General features: G+C 40.3%; 1 protein-coding gene across 22 annotated transcripts in view; it reads right to left on the bottom strand.

Annotated features, from left to right (window-relative positions):
- Arb2a (ARB2 cotranscriptional regulator A) overlaps positions 1 to 17,383 on the bottom strand; it is a 415,675-nt gene that overhangs the window by 119,409 nt on the left and 278,883 nt on the right. For 21 of the 22 annotated variants that reach the window (XM_087896754.1, XM_087896752.1, XM_087896751.1 and 18 more), the window contains one exon: positions 15,988 to 16,072. In XM_087896754.1, the coding sequence (XP_087752880.1) occupies positions 15,988 to 16,072 (85 nt within the window). Of the gene's footprint in view, positions 1 to 2,556; positions 3,248 to 15,987; positions 16,073 to 17,383 lie in introns of those variants that run through there. The other variant, XM_085676903.2, reaches the window with a different exon arrangement.

The raw sequence follows: 17,383 nt of genomic DNA, 5'->3' as shown, positions 1-17,383 counted from the left end.
ATGCTTGTCTTACTGCTGGCTCTCCAGCACTCACAGTACAAAGAGATGTTTATTTATTCATTTATTTTTGTGGTACTAGGAGAAGAAATGTCAACTTACTATTAAATAAATGAACCTCTGCTGCATCAGTGCTGAAAAGACTTCTAGCTTGCTTGAATTGGATGACAGTCTCTGAAATACAGCTTACAATGTAAAGAATTTCACTAAGGAAGAGCTGAGCTGATATCTATTCTTTTCACACATACATGCATGCTCCCTTCCCCTCAACTCACAAAGTAACCAGTGTCTGTTAAGGTGAATCACAAAGAAAGATAAAGGAGAGACAGGACAATTATACATTAAGGTTTGCATGGAAAAAAAAATACCTCACTTGCACAAGAGAACCAGAGAAAAGATTCATTAGTTGTTTAAAAACAGTAGTTGAATAGAAACATTTAGTGAATTGGAAAAAAAAAAACCTGATGAGTTCAAATGAATTTGAACTAAGTTTTATTGTATTGAATGAGTTAAAACAAAGTAGCTAAAAACAATAAATTTAAAAGTGAGGCTATATTAATTCAGTGAGTTTTAAAATTAACTTGTCAATTACTAAGTTGAACCTCATTTGCCAAAGAGCATATCTCCTGGTTTGTGCATGTGGCGGTTGGGGAATAACAAAATGGAACCGAATCATAAAGCTAAGGAAATCCGGGTGTATCTTTACAAGTACATTTAATGCACTATAGTAATAGTGTGATCAGAGGGAACAAGAAGCAGTGTATTTGGTTGGCATAACAAAGATCACAGGAAGCAACTGTGGGAATACCCAAGACAACCAGTGCTGCTTGGACCAATGACCTTCACCAAATATGGGACCTCTTCATGAGAGCTTAGGTTACAATGTAAGACTCAGGTCATGCTTCCCCACGGGAGTTACAGAGAAGCACAAAAAGTATGAGGTCTCTGACTCTCAGGCATTACTGAGGGAGAAGAGAGTCAGACTGTCAGAAGACCAGGTCAGGAGAACTGACCCAAGGCGGAAGTTAAAAGCTTTCTATTATTAGCATTTTTGGAACTAAGGATAGTGCTGTGAAAAAGGTGTTTTAGGTGGAAACGTAAATGTACCAAGTACAAGGATTTGTATTCCTGAGTTTTCTTTAAATCTCTCATTCTCAGAAGGTAAATATAATTATCAGGATCCACTGGTTGAGAATCAGAAAAAGATGAAATATTTGGTAAAGAATAACCTTGTAGGATGTAGCTCATCTTGCCCATGTATTCTGACACACACCATCTCCCTCCCAGCTGGACTTTTACGTATATTTGCTGCCTTAAACTCCCAGTTCCAGCTGAGTGATATGGAACTTGCCGGGGACTGTGATACAGATTAATTTGTATGTATATGTCAAGCAATGTGTAATACCCTCACGAGCTATCTACACTGCTCTGAGGATAGTAAATTCAATGAAAAAACCAACTGCTTGTGTGTAGCACAAATAATAAAAACCCAGAAACAGAAATTGGGGTTCAACCCCAAAACCAGGAAAGCAAGGCTGCCAAGCCACTAGAGAAGTCTTACCTCTTTCAAGGCTGGGGCGACCATAAACAAAGCAGACTAAGCCTCTCTCTCCTCCCATTTTATATTCACTCTAGTGCTGGGATTAAAGGCTTGCGACATCCTAGACTGGGATTAAAGGTATGAGCCACCACCACCTGAATTTGTTTCTGCATTGATCTTGTGTAGCCCAGGGTAGCCTTGAACTCACAGACCCATATGACTGTCTCCCAAAAACTGGGATTAAAGGTATGTGCCATCACTGCCTGACCTCTAGTGGCTTTAGCTTTGCCTTTGATCTTCAGGCAAGATTTATTTATCAAAATACAAATAATATACTACTACACGTGTGTGGGTGACTGTCATTAATTTATCATCATACTGTTGGTCAGTAATTCCATTGGCTAGCAAGATGATGATTTTAATTTTTCAAATGCACATTTTGAAAGTGCTTCACACTTCAGGGAGAAAGGATTTGCTCAAGAGTGTACAAGACAAAGGGCTGGAGATATGGCTCACTGGTTAAAAGTACCAGGTGCTTTCTGCACAAATCAGGATTGGATTATGGCATATACACGGAGGGTCACAACTAATGGTAATTTCAGTTCCAGGGGTTCCAACATCTATTCTGGCCTTCTAGGGAATCAGACAGACACATGGTACACATACATGCATACAGGTAAACACTCATATGCATAAATAAGAAGAAATAAGCCTTTAAAAAGTATGTCAGATGAAAGCAACAGAAGCATTTGGGAAAGGCAGTGGGAAGAAGTACAAGGAAGAGGGAGAAGAGCAAACTTGGGTGTAGGTAAAATGCTAGAGTGGACTGTGTGAATGTACTGAAACCAATGAAACCAGGTATTTTATGCAATTGGTATATGTCAGTAAATACAGAGTATATGAGAAGGTCTAGTTTACTAGTAGTATCACAAATAAACTAAACCTATTTTAACCCAATTAAATTACCAGAGCTAGCCAAGAATTATGCCAAAGCTAGATAGAAAAAAAGCAAAGTAGACTGAGTTGTTCTGGTCTTTTATTTTTACCACTCTGCAGGCATCAGGTGAGTTAGCACTTGTGAGACACCAGGGCATTTAGACACTCTCCTTTAGAAAGGTAGATATAGGGCTACAATATCTAGAATCGTCATAGAGCAATATCAAAAGCAATAACATGTAAAAAGAGTCAGAGACTAACAACAGAAAAGTCTTTCAGATCTAAAAGGTGAAGTTAGGACTGTAGAAAACTCTAGTAATTAATATTATAAAGATACCTTCCTTGTATCCTCTAGAAAGTGAATTAACACAACAGTACAAGAAATTAGTTAATTGAAGACAACCTGAAAATATATCACAGTGATCACACTGCCACTCTGTCTGTGGGTTTTAAGTATACAAATGTATAAAGCAAAATGAGATGGCAAAAATAAGTTATAAATTTAAGAAAAATTAATGAAGCATTAGGAATGTGAAGGTTGTTACCACATTGAAAAGGCTAGTTAGAGTAATGCAGGAACTAACTAGCTTCATGTCTTGTTGTTTGAGATAATTTTCACAGCAGGTAAAACACAATAGTGTTTGCATTGCAGTGTTCTGCGTTGGGATGATGTGATAAGATCATGGGTGGCCAAGCAGTGGGCCGAGCTCTAGGAGTCCTCCTGAAGAAAGTGATGAGTTCGAGTCAGGGCGGTCAAGGTCATGATGGAGGAACCTACAGAGACAGCTGACCTGAGTTCCTGGGAACACATGGACTCTGTGGACCAACAGTTAGGGAGCTTGCATGGGACCGACCTAAGCTCTCTGCATGTGTGTGGCAGATGTGTAACTTGGTCTGTTTGTAAGGCTCCTAGTAGTGAGATCAGGACCTGTCTCTGGTGTTTAACTGGCTTTTGGGAACCTGTTCCCCATGCTGGATTACCTTGCCCAGCCCTTATAAAGGGGATGTAGATAGGTCCTATCTCAACTCGATGTGCCATGCTATGTTCAAGACCATGGGAGGTCTGCCACTTTCTGAATGGAGACAGAGGAGGAGTGGGCAGACAGGGAGGGTTGTAGTTGGGAAATGGCAAGGGGTGGAAACAGAAGGAGAGAAGGGGACAGAAACTGTGGTCTGTATGTAAAATAAAGGAAAAAATGTTAATTAACAGAAAGATCGTGGGTGGAAGGACAACTCTCGAAATACTAACCACAACACAAGATGCTTTTTCCCATAAAATAATGCACAGCAAACCTGGAATATAGCGATGGTTTGAACAAAGGAAATCTTAACTTTGGGTTGGGATGACAACCTTTACAGTCACATTTTTATTGTTGTTGCTGCCGTTATTTTTGTTATTCTTCTTATTATTATTGATATAGGGTCTAACTGTGTAGCCCTGACTGTGTTGGAATTCACTCTGCAGAGCAGGCTGACCTCAACTCACAGAGATATCCTCTTGAGTGCCAGGATGATAGCTAGGCACCACCACCAAAGTTATTTTTAACTTTGTTGTCATACACTTGCTGAGTAGAAAAATACTCATATCACAAATAAGAAACTGTGTTGTCAGAGATCACACAGGTGTAGAAAAAGGTATTTCCTTTTATTCTGTAAGCCTAAGACTTAATGAGACAGGAATTTCCCGTGCTAGAAAACAGTATTGAGAGTAAGAACCCTACAACTCTTATCAGAAGCCCCAGCAAATTCTAGTTATGTGTTTGCAGGTGGAGCAGTTAGCTAAGTAGGGCCAGCAACAAGGCATCAAGGTGACAAGACCGAGATAAAGTTGTGATTAGCATGACTCAGCAGAAGTTGAGCTAGTCCCTGGCAGAGATAAAGCTGTGATTAGCATGACTCAGCAGAGGTTGCTCCCATGACAGAGGAAGAGCTCCATGGATGCCTAGCTGGGGAGTACAGTCTCGGTTTTCTATGCTCACATGATCACCGATTCCACATCCAAGCGGGAGATGCACAGACTAAAGACAAGTTTCCATTCTACTGCACAATAAAAAGCACAATAGCATTGGCAGTTGGTGATGCACGGAAGCAGAAATTCAGCACATGCCATGGGCTCAGAGATGTAAATCACAAGTGGGACAGATTTCCCCATTTACTCCAGATAAACCTGAAGGTGCTCGGAAATTATTTTTGGAGATTTAAAATTAACTGACTTTAGTGCTATTACCTCTCCAATTGTATGTCCTTGAAATCTTGTCAAGAAATTTTATGAATGGAAGCAAATGGAGTAGAGGTGCCCATGCATCCTTTCAAAAATGAACTCTAATTTAGGTGGCATGAAATATAATAAGGACCACTGAATTTAAGAGGTAGAAAGAATTTATCTAAACCTGTACATTGAAAACTTCTTTTAACATTTAACTTGATAAAACTTTAATCAGAGCACATTCCTAATTCTAGCACTTGGAAAGCTGAGGTGGCAGGATTATGAGTTCAAAGCCAACCTGGACTACGAAGTAAGACTCTATCAAATAAAACATAAACTACCATCACCACGTAAAACACACACCACCATGCAATCCATACACCACCACACAAACAAACACGACTGCACATACACACATGAACACAAACCCACAAGAAATGAGAAGGAAAACAAAAGCATTTTACCAGCTTACCAAACTGAAACCTCTTCCAGAGTCACCTGACTTTGAGTATAAAGGAAAACAAGCCACAGAGTCAGCCTCTCTTGAGTCATGTCAAAATCAGAATGTCCATTGATTGAGCTCCCAGCAATACGTTTTTCAGTCTTTGTATAGAGGAAGCATAAACAGATAAGAGCCGTGTCTTCTAAAAGACTCTGAACTCTGGGAAATAATTCCATCAAACCAACTGGGATCAGAACACTAGAAGCAATGTATCTACCAGCACTATTTAAGTATTTAATTTTACAACTTCTTGGTGAAGATACAAAGAGTATGTGGAGCACGTTACCAATCATGGCATCAGTGGCAAGTCTGTTAACCTGCTAAGTTCCAGCTAAAATTTGATGTTTCTCACTTCTGTTACATTTTCTATAATAATTGAAATTCAAGGAAGACATTGTTTGTGTAGTGATTTGAAAGAAAATGGCCCCTAAAGGGAGTGCCACTATTAGGAGGTGTGGAGGGAGGGTTTAACTGCGGGGGTGGGCTTTGAGGTCTCTTCTGCCCATTCCCTCGGAGCATGGAAGTGAGGGTAGAGAGTAATAAGAAGCTTATCGCTCTGCTTCCCGGGTACATGTATTCCCTTCACTTCTCTGTTTAAGTATCCCCAGGAAACCCTGCACGTGGTAGAATAAAGTTTTATCTCCATTGAGGATGAATGCATCTTGTGAGTTTTGCCAATTAAATAAGAACAAAGGTGGGATGGAAGGTGGATCAGGCGCAGTAGAGGAGGCAGAAGACTGACTGGCAGTGAGTGAAAGGCAGGGTAAGAGCTAACCTGGGATGGAGGGAGAAAAGTCTGAGCAGGTGGCAACAACAATGCTCAGCTGCCTTATAACAAGAAAGCGATTTTAAGAACATCTGTACCAGGAAGCTCATCTTCTTCCTTGGTACCTGCTCACAGACATCCCCATGTATTCTGAGAGGGCATCTGGCCTTTGAAAGGAAAGAAGTCTCAAGAAAATGAAGCATGACTCTCTGCTGCTCCGGAACGTGCTGTCCCGTGTCTGTCTCCTCAGTCAAAGTGGTCTTGGGTCCAGGGGCTTCTAGGGGACGACCTTGCTGCCAGTGTGGCATGAGAAAGTATGTGTGCTTTAGGCATATGTGTGCTGTAATACATGTATATGAGTTATGCAGCAGTTTATTATTGCTATAATCAATAAATTTTACCATACACTAGTTAAAAAATAAAATACATTTATTTATTTGACATATCAAAAGAAAAAAAAGCAAGACTCTTCTATTAGTTTGTAAGGAGATACATGTTCAGAATATATAATAATTTCTTAATGTGGTAGAGTACTACTTAATAAAAGTACTAGTTATAGTATTTTATAAATTCAGAAATTCTGTGAGTGTTGTATGTGTGTACATATGCTCCTGTTTCTGTGTATGTGTGTATATATGTGTGTTTTGCATACTTATGCATGTGGAGATCAGAGGTGAATGTTGGCTGTCTTTCTCAATTGCTTGCACTTTATGTTTTTGAGACAGGGTTTCTCATCAAGTTCTCATTGAGTTTACCAACAGGGCTAGGCTGGCTGGCAAGCAAACTTCAGGAATCTGCCTGTCCTCATGCCCCATTACTGGGATTACAGATGTACTGCCTTGCCCAGCTTCTGTATGGACACTGTGTCTGAACACAGGGCTCTTCTTGACTGACACCCATTTTTCCAACTGAGCTACTACTCAAGACTACGAACTGAAATTACAGAAAACAACTTGATTCAGTTAAGATTATGCCGTATGGTTATCCAGCCTCCTACAAACTAGCTGGTGATGTTCACTTCAGCAGCATAACATTCTGAATTGCTGGGCTGAGATATGCACAGCTGAAGGAGATATGAGCAGACACTTAGGACAGAAATGCTAGTGCAGAGTCTCAAAGACTCCACATCAATTTTCACACATGCAAACTTGAGTCACTGGTCAAATTATATCTCAAAGTTTATAAACAGAAGTAATTTCCTTTTGGAAAAATGATATTTTAAGAAATGTGATGAAATAAAAACTAAAAATTATATTCCCTCTTTCAGCATGCTAATAACCAACTTTGAATATCTTAGGATTCTGTAAGTAGAAAGTATCTGTACTATGTACACTGGCTAATGGTCACGTGGGATGTTCATTTTAAAATCAAGGATTACTGACTTTACATGCTCTGTGTCTCTCACCAGGCAGTGAAGCAGAAGCAGGAAGATAACTGGGGAACAGATTTGGGGCTGTGGGATGCACAGGCCACAGTTGAAGAGAAATGAAAGGCACAAGGCCCCATTCAAACCACACAGGAAGGGTAGAGAAGACAGACGTGTAGGCTGGGGGCGAGGGGGTTTTATGGGCTGGGACAACCAAGAATTTCTAGGTGGGAAGACGGAAAGTCATGGGCAATTTAACCTTCCTGACAATTATAACTAATTTTAAAGAACACATAATTATTCACATTATTCAGTTATTTATCCAAAAGCATTCTAAAGATAATCGGTTTTGACATTTTCATCTTTAAAGAGGAGATTTTAGTCAAAAGAAATGTGCCATCTTTACTAAATGCCCAATTCTTTGAAGGTTTTTCCACAAGTTGTTTTAGAAAGCTGAAAACAACAACAACAAATGTGGTGGCTATTTAATTTATTTTTTAAAAGTGAGATTTCTGAAGTGAGACTACTTATCTTCACTGTGATAAAAATTAGAGAGCACCACACCTGACTATATAGATAAGAAACATAGTTAGGTTTCTTAAACTTATTCTCTTCGATGATTTCCTCAGAATTCCCGATTCTAGTTATTTCTAATGAAGGATTCATTGAATACATAATTCTTGGGAATCAGAACACTCATGCCTTAAATTCAGTACAATTATAACAGCAGAAAACAAGGAACAGGAAAACCAAATGATGAGTAAAAGTCACAAGGTCAGTTCCACAACAGCAACTGCCTGAGCAGTGCTGTCAGCTAACAGACTGGAGCATACCCTCTGAGTGAAAGGGGGAACGCTGAAACATTTTAGTGAGTGCACAGTAAAACTGATACAGCGTCACACATGCCAATAGGTCTTGAATTTTAAGATGCTTACAAGACACAGTATGGATTTTCAATTACCTACTAGCTAGAGATGTAAACTGTAATGGACAACTTGACTACACATTTTGCATGATACCACTTTTCAGAGGCAATTACTGTTGAGATTTCATGCTATCTTTAAAAAGGAAGTGATTATTTACTAATAAAAAAAAGAGATGAATGTTGGAGTGTCATTTCCTCAAGACGTATTTCCAGCAATATAGCAAAGTGAATATTTAGTAAATATTTAGTACAAACAATTAATTTGGTCTATTGAAGAAAAATTAGGGTTACAGTAGCAGGTTGTCACCAATTCACATTTACCTATTAATTGCTAACATTCCACTTTATGTTCATGTATATTGGCAGTTAGGCGCATTTTAATCAATGGTCCACTTCTACTTATAAGTTAAGAGATGTTCCTCTCGATGTACTTCAGTTTCTGTTTCCATTCTTAGATCACAAGATAGTCAGCTACTACTTTTTTCTTTTCCCCCTTTTGACATTATATGATTAGCTTTGTATCAGGTATTCTGAATAAATTGAAATGCTAAAGAAAAACCTGTCCAAACCACTGTAGGGGTGAGAACCAGAATGGATAAGGGTCTTGGAGGAAATACGCACTGTGCACAGGGTACCGAGAGAGTACTCAGATCTCCCTGAAGAGTATGTAGACAATGCTGGAACTACAGAAGGCTGTCTCCCAGGTGCCTGGTACAACATCTACATGCATGTAGGCTCCGACTGTTTGGGTCATGCAGCAGGATCTGCTCATCTCTGGATGCTATCAACTTTGTGACCAGAGCACAGACTGCTTCAGGAACAGTGGCCAAACTATTATAATTTTTGGTAACCATGCTCTATGATAGCCATGAATTTCAGAAAATTGGTAAAGCAGGTATGAGGGAAAAGTTGATATTTTCTAGGACTCAGAAGAAAAGACAACTAGGAGAAAATATTTGTCACCTCAGAGCTTTAAGGATCTCTGAGTAAGCAAGCACCCATGCAGCAGGGGGAGGGAGGCAGGACTGAGTAATGTCCTAGGACTGCCAGTAACTAGGCCTTTCTTCACTAGGCCTTTCTGGCTGTACATTCAATGCTCATATTCTCTCTTTTATGCACACAGTTCAGGCCCTTTTTTCCTGCTTTGTATTTCCTCCTACCACTAATGAAAGCTATATACTTTTCTCTTTTTTTTTTCCATAAGAAACAGATTTTAATTTCACCAAATTAACATCACACTTACTTTGGGTACATGTCAGGGCAGGCAAGGAGATTTTTATCACTTAGACCCCCCTAGGTAAAAGCTGGGAAATGGAAAGCATTTTCCTTAATGAGTTCTCAAGATGGTTGGAAAAATAAAATGGGAAGATATTTTGGCCTGAAAAAGATCACAAACCAATGTGTCAGCAGGTGCCAGATACCACACTGGAGACTGGGGGTGGGGCTGGCTGTGGTGAGGCAAGAGAAGGAGCCCTTGGTGACACTGGCAACCATGCAAATTAAAGGTTTAACCTAGGGATAAAGACAGTAGCTGCTCCTCGGTATCCAACTGGGATGAAGAAACCTATATACTTTTCTATCTCATCCATTTTCCAAATTTATCCATTCTAATTCAGCACAGGATCCCCAGCACCAGAGGCAATGCCCGGTGCCTGGTGCCTACTATTCACTGGCTGAGTTGACCACAAGGACCATGTGAGTATGCTGAGAGGGAGCGTGGGGAAGAAGGAAAGCACACCAACCTTGACCATTACAGCTCCAGGAAGAACTACTTGTGACAAAGGGCATCCTGTCAGCAGTGTGCCAGCAGAAGCTAGCTGTGCTAGACTCCTAAGTCAGAAGATAGCAGTGCTTGATAGCATAGCTCCATTCACACATTCACAGCTTCCTGCCCTCTTACCCTGAAAATGCTGCCTCATACACAGCAAACTTTACCATTCACTGTGAACCACATGAGAGCATCTCATTTCATCTTTACTTCATGTCTCTTCCAGTGTTTATCGTCTTAGATTTCTTTGTCCTTCTTGTTTTAACTCCAAGGGAAGACAGTTAAGGGAAACTCTGCTAACTGTTCTGTTTTCAGCTCCAGAACAGTACCCAGAACTAAGTATTTAATATATTTAATATTTAAAGACTGATGTGGGATTTCCCTCAGTATGCTGTGATTACTACTAATTAATAAAGAACTGCTTTGAACCTATGGCAGGGCAGAACAGAACTAGGCAAGGAAAGCTGGACTGAATGCTGGGAGAAAGAGGGTGGAGTCAGGGAGAAGCCATGTAGCCCTCCAGAGACAGATGCTGGAACTTTACCCAGTAAGCCACAGCCTCGTGGCGATACACAGATTACTAGAAATGGGTTAAATTAAGATGTATGAGTTAGCCAGGAATACACTTAAGCTATTGGTCAAACAGTATTGCAAATAATATGGTTTCTGTGTGATTATTTTGTGACTGAGCAGCCAGGAACAAACAAGCGACCTCCTACTACAGAAGACTAGATGGATGCATACTGCTGAGTACATAAAAAATCTTTTGTTTTGAGCAAGCCTATTGTCATGATACCCAGGCTGTCAGCTAGGTATTCCAGCCTGACCTTGGACTTGGGATTGTCCTGTTGCCGTATTTGGCAGGAAATCTCCTAAACTTGTTGGACTCAAACCCATATGAAGATTCCACAGAGTAGCAAGTTTATTCTAAGAAAAAACAAAAAACTGGCAAGCAAGCAGCTGAATAATTTAGATGACAGTGCACATGTGAGAAAATCTAAAACATGCTTTTAACGGGTGGGGGGCAAAGTCTAACAGGGGAGTGGGATGAGGAGGGAAGGAGTGGTGGAAACATGATTTTCAGTGAGTTTTTAAATGTCTTTCTAAAGAACTGTCCTCAGGCCCATGGTATCAGAAGGTAAGCCTCATATGGCTTTACTCTAAATAAGTACATGATGGTGTTGTTTCATAGAGGATAGTGACCACCAGAGTTGAAGTTGAAATTTGCAATATTAAGTATCTCTGCCTGTGGAGTGAATCATACCCTAAACAATACTTATTTATCACCTCAGTTTCTGTGGGTCAGAAATCTGAACACAGCTTAGCTGAATGATCTTGCATGGGATTTCTCACGAGGCAACAATCAACCCGGGGCTGCAGTTGACTCATGGCTCAACTTGGGGAGAATCCTCTTCCAAAGTCACTCACGCGGCAGCCGCAGACCTCAAGTCCTTATTGGCATTTTCCCCAGAGACAACAGCTCTTTCCCATGCCGGGCTCTCCACAGAGCAGCTTGTAGCACAGCGGCTGATTTTCATCAGAGTGAGCAGGACAAGGCAAGGGAGAGCCTGAGGTCTGCCAGCACTCCATGGCCTTACCATGTTCCCTACTGTCACTCAGCAGCAGGCTGGACAGAGAGTAGAGTGACCTTTTGGAAATTCAGTTATGAAGCCTGTTAGGTAGCAGCAACTAGTGGAGCTGAAACAGTGTGTCCTCTAAGCCAGTGTTTAATAAACAGCCATTTATTTTGGCTCTGAGAATGAAGGAATAGAAGTGGGACTAACTTCTCTGTTACCCTTAGTGATTTACTAATAAAACAGCTGCTTCCCATTTCTGTGACTTCAGGTTCTTTCTGGTCTAAGGTCTTGGTTCCAAAAAAAGGAATATTTCACTGATACCACTATAAGAATACTACAGAAATGAAAATTGAAACTACCATCTTTTCACTTTGATCTTCCGATGCTCCTGAAGCAACAGGGAACGAATGCTGCTACTCTTTTATCTCCAACGACAGATCCTTATTTCCAAATGAAAATTGAGCTGTCCTGACATGGTGGGTAAGGAAAAATTATCTGTGTGTTATTTGAAGGAAAATGGCCCTCACAGGCTTATGTAAATACTTGGTTCCTGGTTAGTGGAACTGTTTGGGCAGGATCAGGAGGTGTGTCACTGGGAGTGGGCTATGAAATTTCAAAGGACTGTACCATCCCAGTTTCTTTCTCTCCCCACTTCTCTTTATCCCTCCTACTTGAGTATCAAGATGTAAGATCTCAGGGCTCTAACCCTCTGAAACTGTGAGCCCCAAATAAATACTTTCTTTTAGAAGCGGCCTTGGTGATGGTGCTTTATCAAAACAGAATAGAAAAGTGAGATCATTATCAACGCTGAAATTATTTTCAATAGGAGTTTATAAAACACTAATTCAAGCAGGATTGCTTATGGTCCAGACCTTCCAGGAACAAAGGGATGGGTCATTTCAATAGGTGAAGAATCTTAACCAAATGAATGTCAATAGGATGCTGAGTTCATCATAGAAGGAAGCTATAAATACCAGCTATAGTTCCATGAACAGTTTCAAAAATTAAGAAACTAATAATATTTCTTATTTTGCTATTTATGGATGCATACCACACACACATATATGTATGTATGCATGCATGCATGTATGTGAATCACAGGCTGGCTGGAATTCACTACTCCTACTTGAGGACTAACCAATCTGGTCTTGAACTTGTGGTAAGCATCCCCCTAAGTGAAGTATTAGAGTCACAGATTTGAGCCATCACGCTTGACTAGACTGTGTAGTAAGAAGGTGCAAAAGAGTGTGACACTAGACATTTGACTAGGCTGAACTACATTTTTCAAAATTCTTTTTCCTATGCTTATTATTAAGAAGGTACATAAGGGTGTGTGTGTGTGTGTGTGTGTGTGTGTGTGTGTGTGTGTGTGTGTGTTTCGGGATGGGAGTGAGACAGGGATTTGTAAGCTGAAGAGTAGGACCCATTTCTTGCATACACATCTGGACACATCTTTTTGGTTCATCTTAGGGTGTAGAGAAGTAGCAAGGAATGCTTTTGTTCTTCCTTCCCTTGAATTTCCCTTCAGTATCTCTGATGACTGGAGAGAGGATGTATTATTTAAGTCCATGATAGGACATAGGATTCTATAGGAATATGTACAGCATACAGCAGAGACAGTAAGAGGCAAAATCAATCCATCTTTGTGGACTCCAGTTCTTGCTTATGAGTTCTAGCCCATTTTTATTCTTTTCTACTTTACATCTGATACCCATAATTGTTTGTTTTGGGTATTAAAATCCCAGCAGCAAATAAAAATAATTGTCCTTGTAAAACCTGTTTAACTAGCTCTAGTCAAATACTAGTAAAGGAAAAAAAAAACTTCCTGTAATCTATACTGATAAAATAACAGGTCTTCTTTCTTTCTGTACTCCAGACTTCTGAACGCAACTGCTCACTACAACTCACTACCCCATATTAATAGACAGAGTTACAACAACTTCAATAATTACTCATGCTTCATTAAGACTCTACTCTGCCTTCTTGTTTCAGTTTTAATATTGTAAAAACGAGGACTTTTCTCTACTAGGCCCAAGTTGTTGCCAAGGGCCATGGCTGTGTCTGTGGTTCAGCTACAGCTGGGGTCAGTGTGGATGTCTGTGGCCTGTGTTACCTCGGGAGGACCTGGGAACCATGCAAGATGAAATCAGAGGGCCATGCTGAGCTCGCCACATCCTTCGGTGGACACTACAGCAAGAGAGCTGGCCTCTGCACGCTGGAGAGGTGGCCCTGACCCCTCACCACAGGCCAGCTTGAAAGGACCCCGAGGGCATGCATGTAGGGGAGCTGACTCCACCCAGTCACCCAAGGTGGGTGGCCCCAGGGGCCTGGACTGACCAGTTTGGCTACTATCCAGGTCCACAGAAAAGCCTTGAGTTGACCCACCCTAGCATCCACCCCCCTATGACTGACTGGAGCTGGTGAAGAGACTGACCCTGTGGAATGACACCCATAAGATCTCTAAGACTAGTGACAGACACAGGACATCCCAGAGGAGCTCTGGTGAGGATCCAGGGATGATGGTGTACCGGAAACCAGAGGCCTTGAACCAGACCAGTGACTCACTGCAATGAACACTTGCCAGTAAAACTGATGGAACAAAGAGATATACTATATACCTTGTATTGTTTACCAGACAATCCTCCATTGCCACCAGGGCAAATGATGAGGTGCTGGAGAAGCCGGAGAGAAGGAGATGCCAAGAGATTTTTCTGTTTTTTTTTTTTTTTCTTTTGCTTTTGTTTGCTTGATTGCTTACTTTGATTTGTTTCCTTATCGGGAATGTGGAAGGGATGAGGGGAGGACAAGCGTGACCGGGAGGAGAATGGAACTGGGGTGCTTGATGTGAAACTACCAAAGAGTCAATAAAGAAGTTATTTAAAAATCACACCAGAAGAAGCAGACTTTTCCTGAACTACCGAGTGTCATTTTTCCTCAGTCTTGTGTTCTGACTTCACGATTTCAAATGATTCCCCAGAAATGGCGCTATGGTACTTTCTAATTAATATTCCTTATCTCAGGAAAATTATGAAACACCTTATGGAGAAATATATGTGCAAGCTGTGCCCAGGCATGAATCTGAACATAATGAGTAAACAATACATGTGATACGATGTGTGTTTAAGTATAAACACACATAAAACTAGAAACTTGCATTGACTGGGTGATAAAAAGGTGATCAGAGGCTCACAAGAAACTAATTCTGCCTTTTCCTAGGAGTACTGAGTCAGTATTTGCAAATTCCATGATTTCTCAGCAGAAAGCCACCGTGAGCAACAATAACAGGTTGCATAATATCCATATACAAATATATGCAGCATAGGTATCTCACCATAGTTTAATTTCTCTTATTAAACCTTGAGTAACAAACCTAAAATATTTAGTTGTAACAGTGAGGCTCAGTTAAAGTTTATGTGCTAATGATCATGATATATAGCTAGAAAGAGCACTTCACCACCTAGAATTTGAACTCACCACCGAATGGTCACCTTCATAAAACAAACACACTTACTTAGTGATTAGCTGCCATCTGTGACTGAGATATGGAATAGGCTGTATTCTGAATTGCTGCTCATTTTCCAGCATTCAGAGTCACAGTAAGTGAGTGGTTCTCACTAGATACATTGCTCACTCTGTGTTTGCATAAAAATTATTGGAAGCTGCAAAAGTAAAATCAAGAAAGCAATGGCCAGTGTAAGAGCACTTTCGTGACCGAGGTGCTGAGAAACACACTCTTCAGGCAGGGAATGGCCGTCCTCACCATCGCAGACGCCAGCTGCCCCGGCCGTCTGACTGCTTCACTTCTCTGCTTCCAGCGGGCAACACACGCTCACATTTACCAACTCTCAGCATCTTCAGGTCCTCTTGGCTCTGTTCCTTCAACTGCTGTCCCCCCACCCCACCCCACCCCCGCTTGGGATACCACCTTGCACATCTTCCTACATCCAAATCCTACCTTACACACAAGGTCCAACGAAAATCTTTGCATAAAAATAATTTTTTCTCTAGATGACATGATCGCCTGAAATATGGGATTGGGACTCAGAGACAATCATCCTTCTGAGGTTCTAAATGGCAACTGAGTTCTTGTCTTTTAGGCACAGTCTCACCTGCCTAAGCGCCAAGAGAAACTATCCAATTATTCACCCATCACATTACTAAGGATAGTGATAATCATTATAAGCCACTTAAACAATTGGAGGAAGTGTTTTAGACAAATGTGATATGTTATGAATAATCTGAGATAGAACAACATATTTAATTTATGAAACAGAATTTCCATCAAAGAAGCATGCTTTTCTTTCTGTCTGTCTGTCTGTCTGTCTTCCTTTCTTTGTTTGTTTTTTGTTTTGTTTTGTTTTTTTTTTCTGTAGAGCACACTTCACACTTCCACCAAGCCCATACCTGCAGAGACTCTGGGACAGTCAGGCAGCATGGACTCCACTGATGTGTCCAGTGGTTCTGAGCTGGAGACCCAGTTGCAACAGTTCTGCAATGTAACAGATACAATGTTGATCACGTAGAATTGAAAGGAAAACTACATTTTTAGGTTGAAGAGGTCAATTTATCCTATAAAATAAATCATTAGAAGTATATTTATATTCCATCAATTTAAAACTATTTTTCATACATAAACAGTCACTAATTTTTAATGACTGTGGAAAAAATTTACCTTTTCTAATTCAACAACAACAAAAAAACTATGTTGATGCTAAGATACATAACCTGTAAAGTATAATCTAATCTATTTCTAAGAAAAGTTACATGTGAAGGAAAAAAAGCCTTAAATCTGGCCCATACTTGCTTTGAGTTTTCCTCTGGACCCACATCAGTGACAGGTATGTTAAGATTATCCTCTCCCAGCCTGGGGAGCTGCAGCAGCCACAGACGGCACAGCTTCACTACTGACGCTCACTCTCTCAGATAATGGACATTTGTAACTCAGATAAATGAAATAACATTCCATTTCTTTTATAAACGTAAGCATATATCCAAATTCTGGAGGAAAAGATGTGATTATATAGTTTTAAAGGTATTCACAACACAGATAAACACACACAAAGAATTTCCACAGGCAGATTCTATTTTAACAGAAGCCCTCCCATCAATCATGTTGGAGAAACGGGTGACCGCTATCCTGGTAAACAGTATGTATTGTGCATTTTAGATGCTTGCTGCCTTGGCTGTGCACCATGGAATCCGTTCGCACTGAGGAAGGGTCCTTGACTGGTAGATCAAGTGTCTTATTGTATTTCCTTAATTCATTCTGTCTGGAAGAAGATGTCAGCTGTGTTGCAGTGAAGAGAAAATTTCAAAGGCCCCAGTCCCCACCAATAAAGGCCGAGGAATGGCTTTTGAATAGATTTGTCAAGGCAACCCTACTGTTCTGGGACCAGAGAGAGCAGGGATAACATAAAGGAAGGGTTTGCTGTATGAGATTACAGACTCAAGCTCACAAAGCAAGGCAGATTTTTCTAAGAAACAGTAGATCAATGAAGCTATTGAACTGTGTTTGGAAAAAAAAAACCATGAAAACAAACACATCTAGTAATGTTCTTAAATGCGTTCACTCTCTTTATAATTAAAACAGATAAAATTTCATATTTTTCATGTATGACAATAGCTTGATGGTTTGAAATGGATATAAGTTCTATAATGTGCACTTCTCATCTTAATTAGCAGCTGAACATAAAATTACACAATGTAAGAGAAGTAGAAATTATAAAAGAAATGGGGTTTTAGAAGATAGTTCATACATTTGAAATAAGAAAAATTAATATTACCATTGATAGACTACCAC

This window comes from Myodes glareolus, chromosome 15 (assembly GCF_982192425.1).
Source record: "Myodes glareolus chromosome 15, mMyoGla1.1, whole genome shotgun sequence".
Lineage (NCBI taxonomy): Eukaryota > Metazoa > Chordata > Mammalia > Rodentia > Cricetidae > Myodes > Myodes glareolus.
This window is presented reverse-complemented; position numbering and strand designations above follow the sequence as displayed.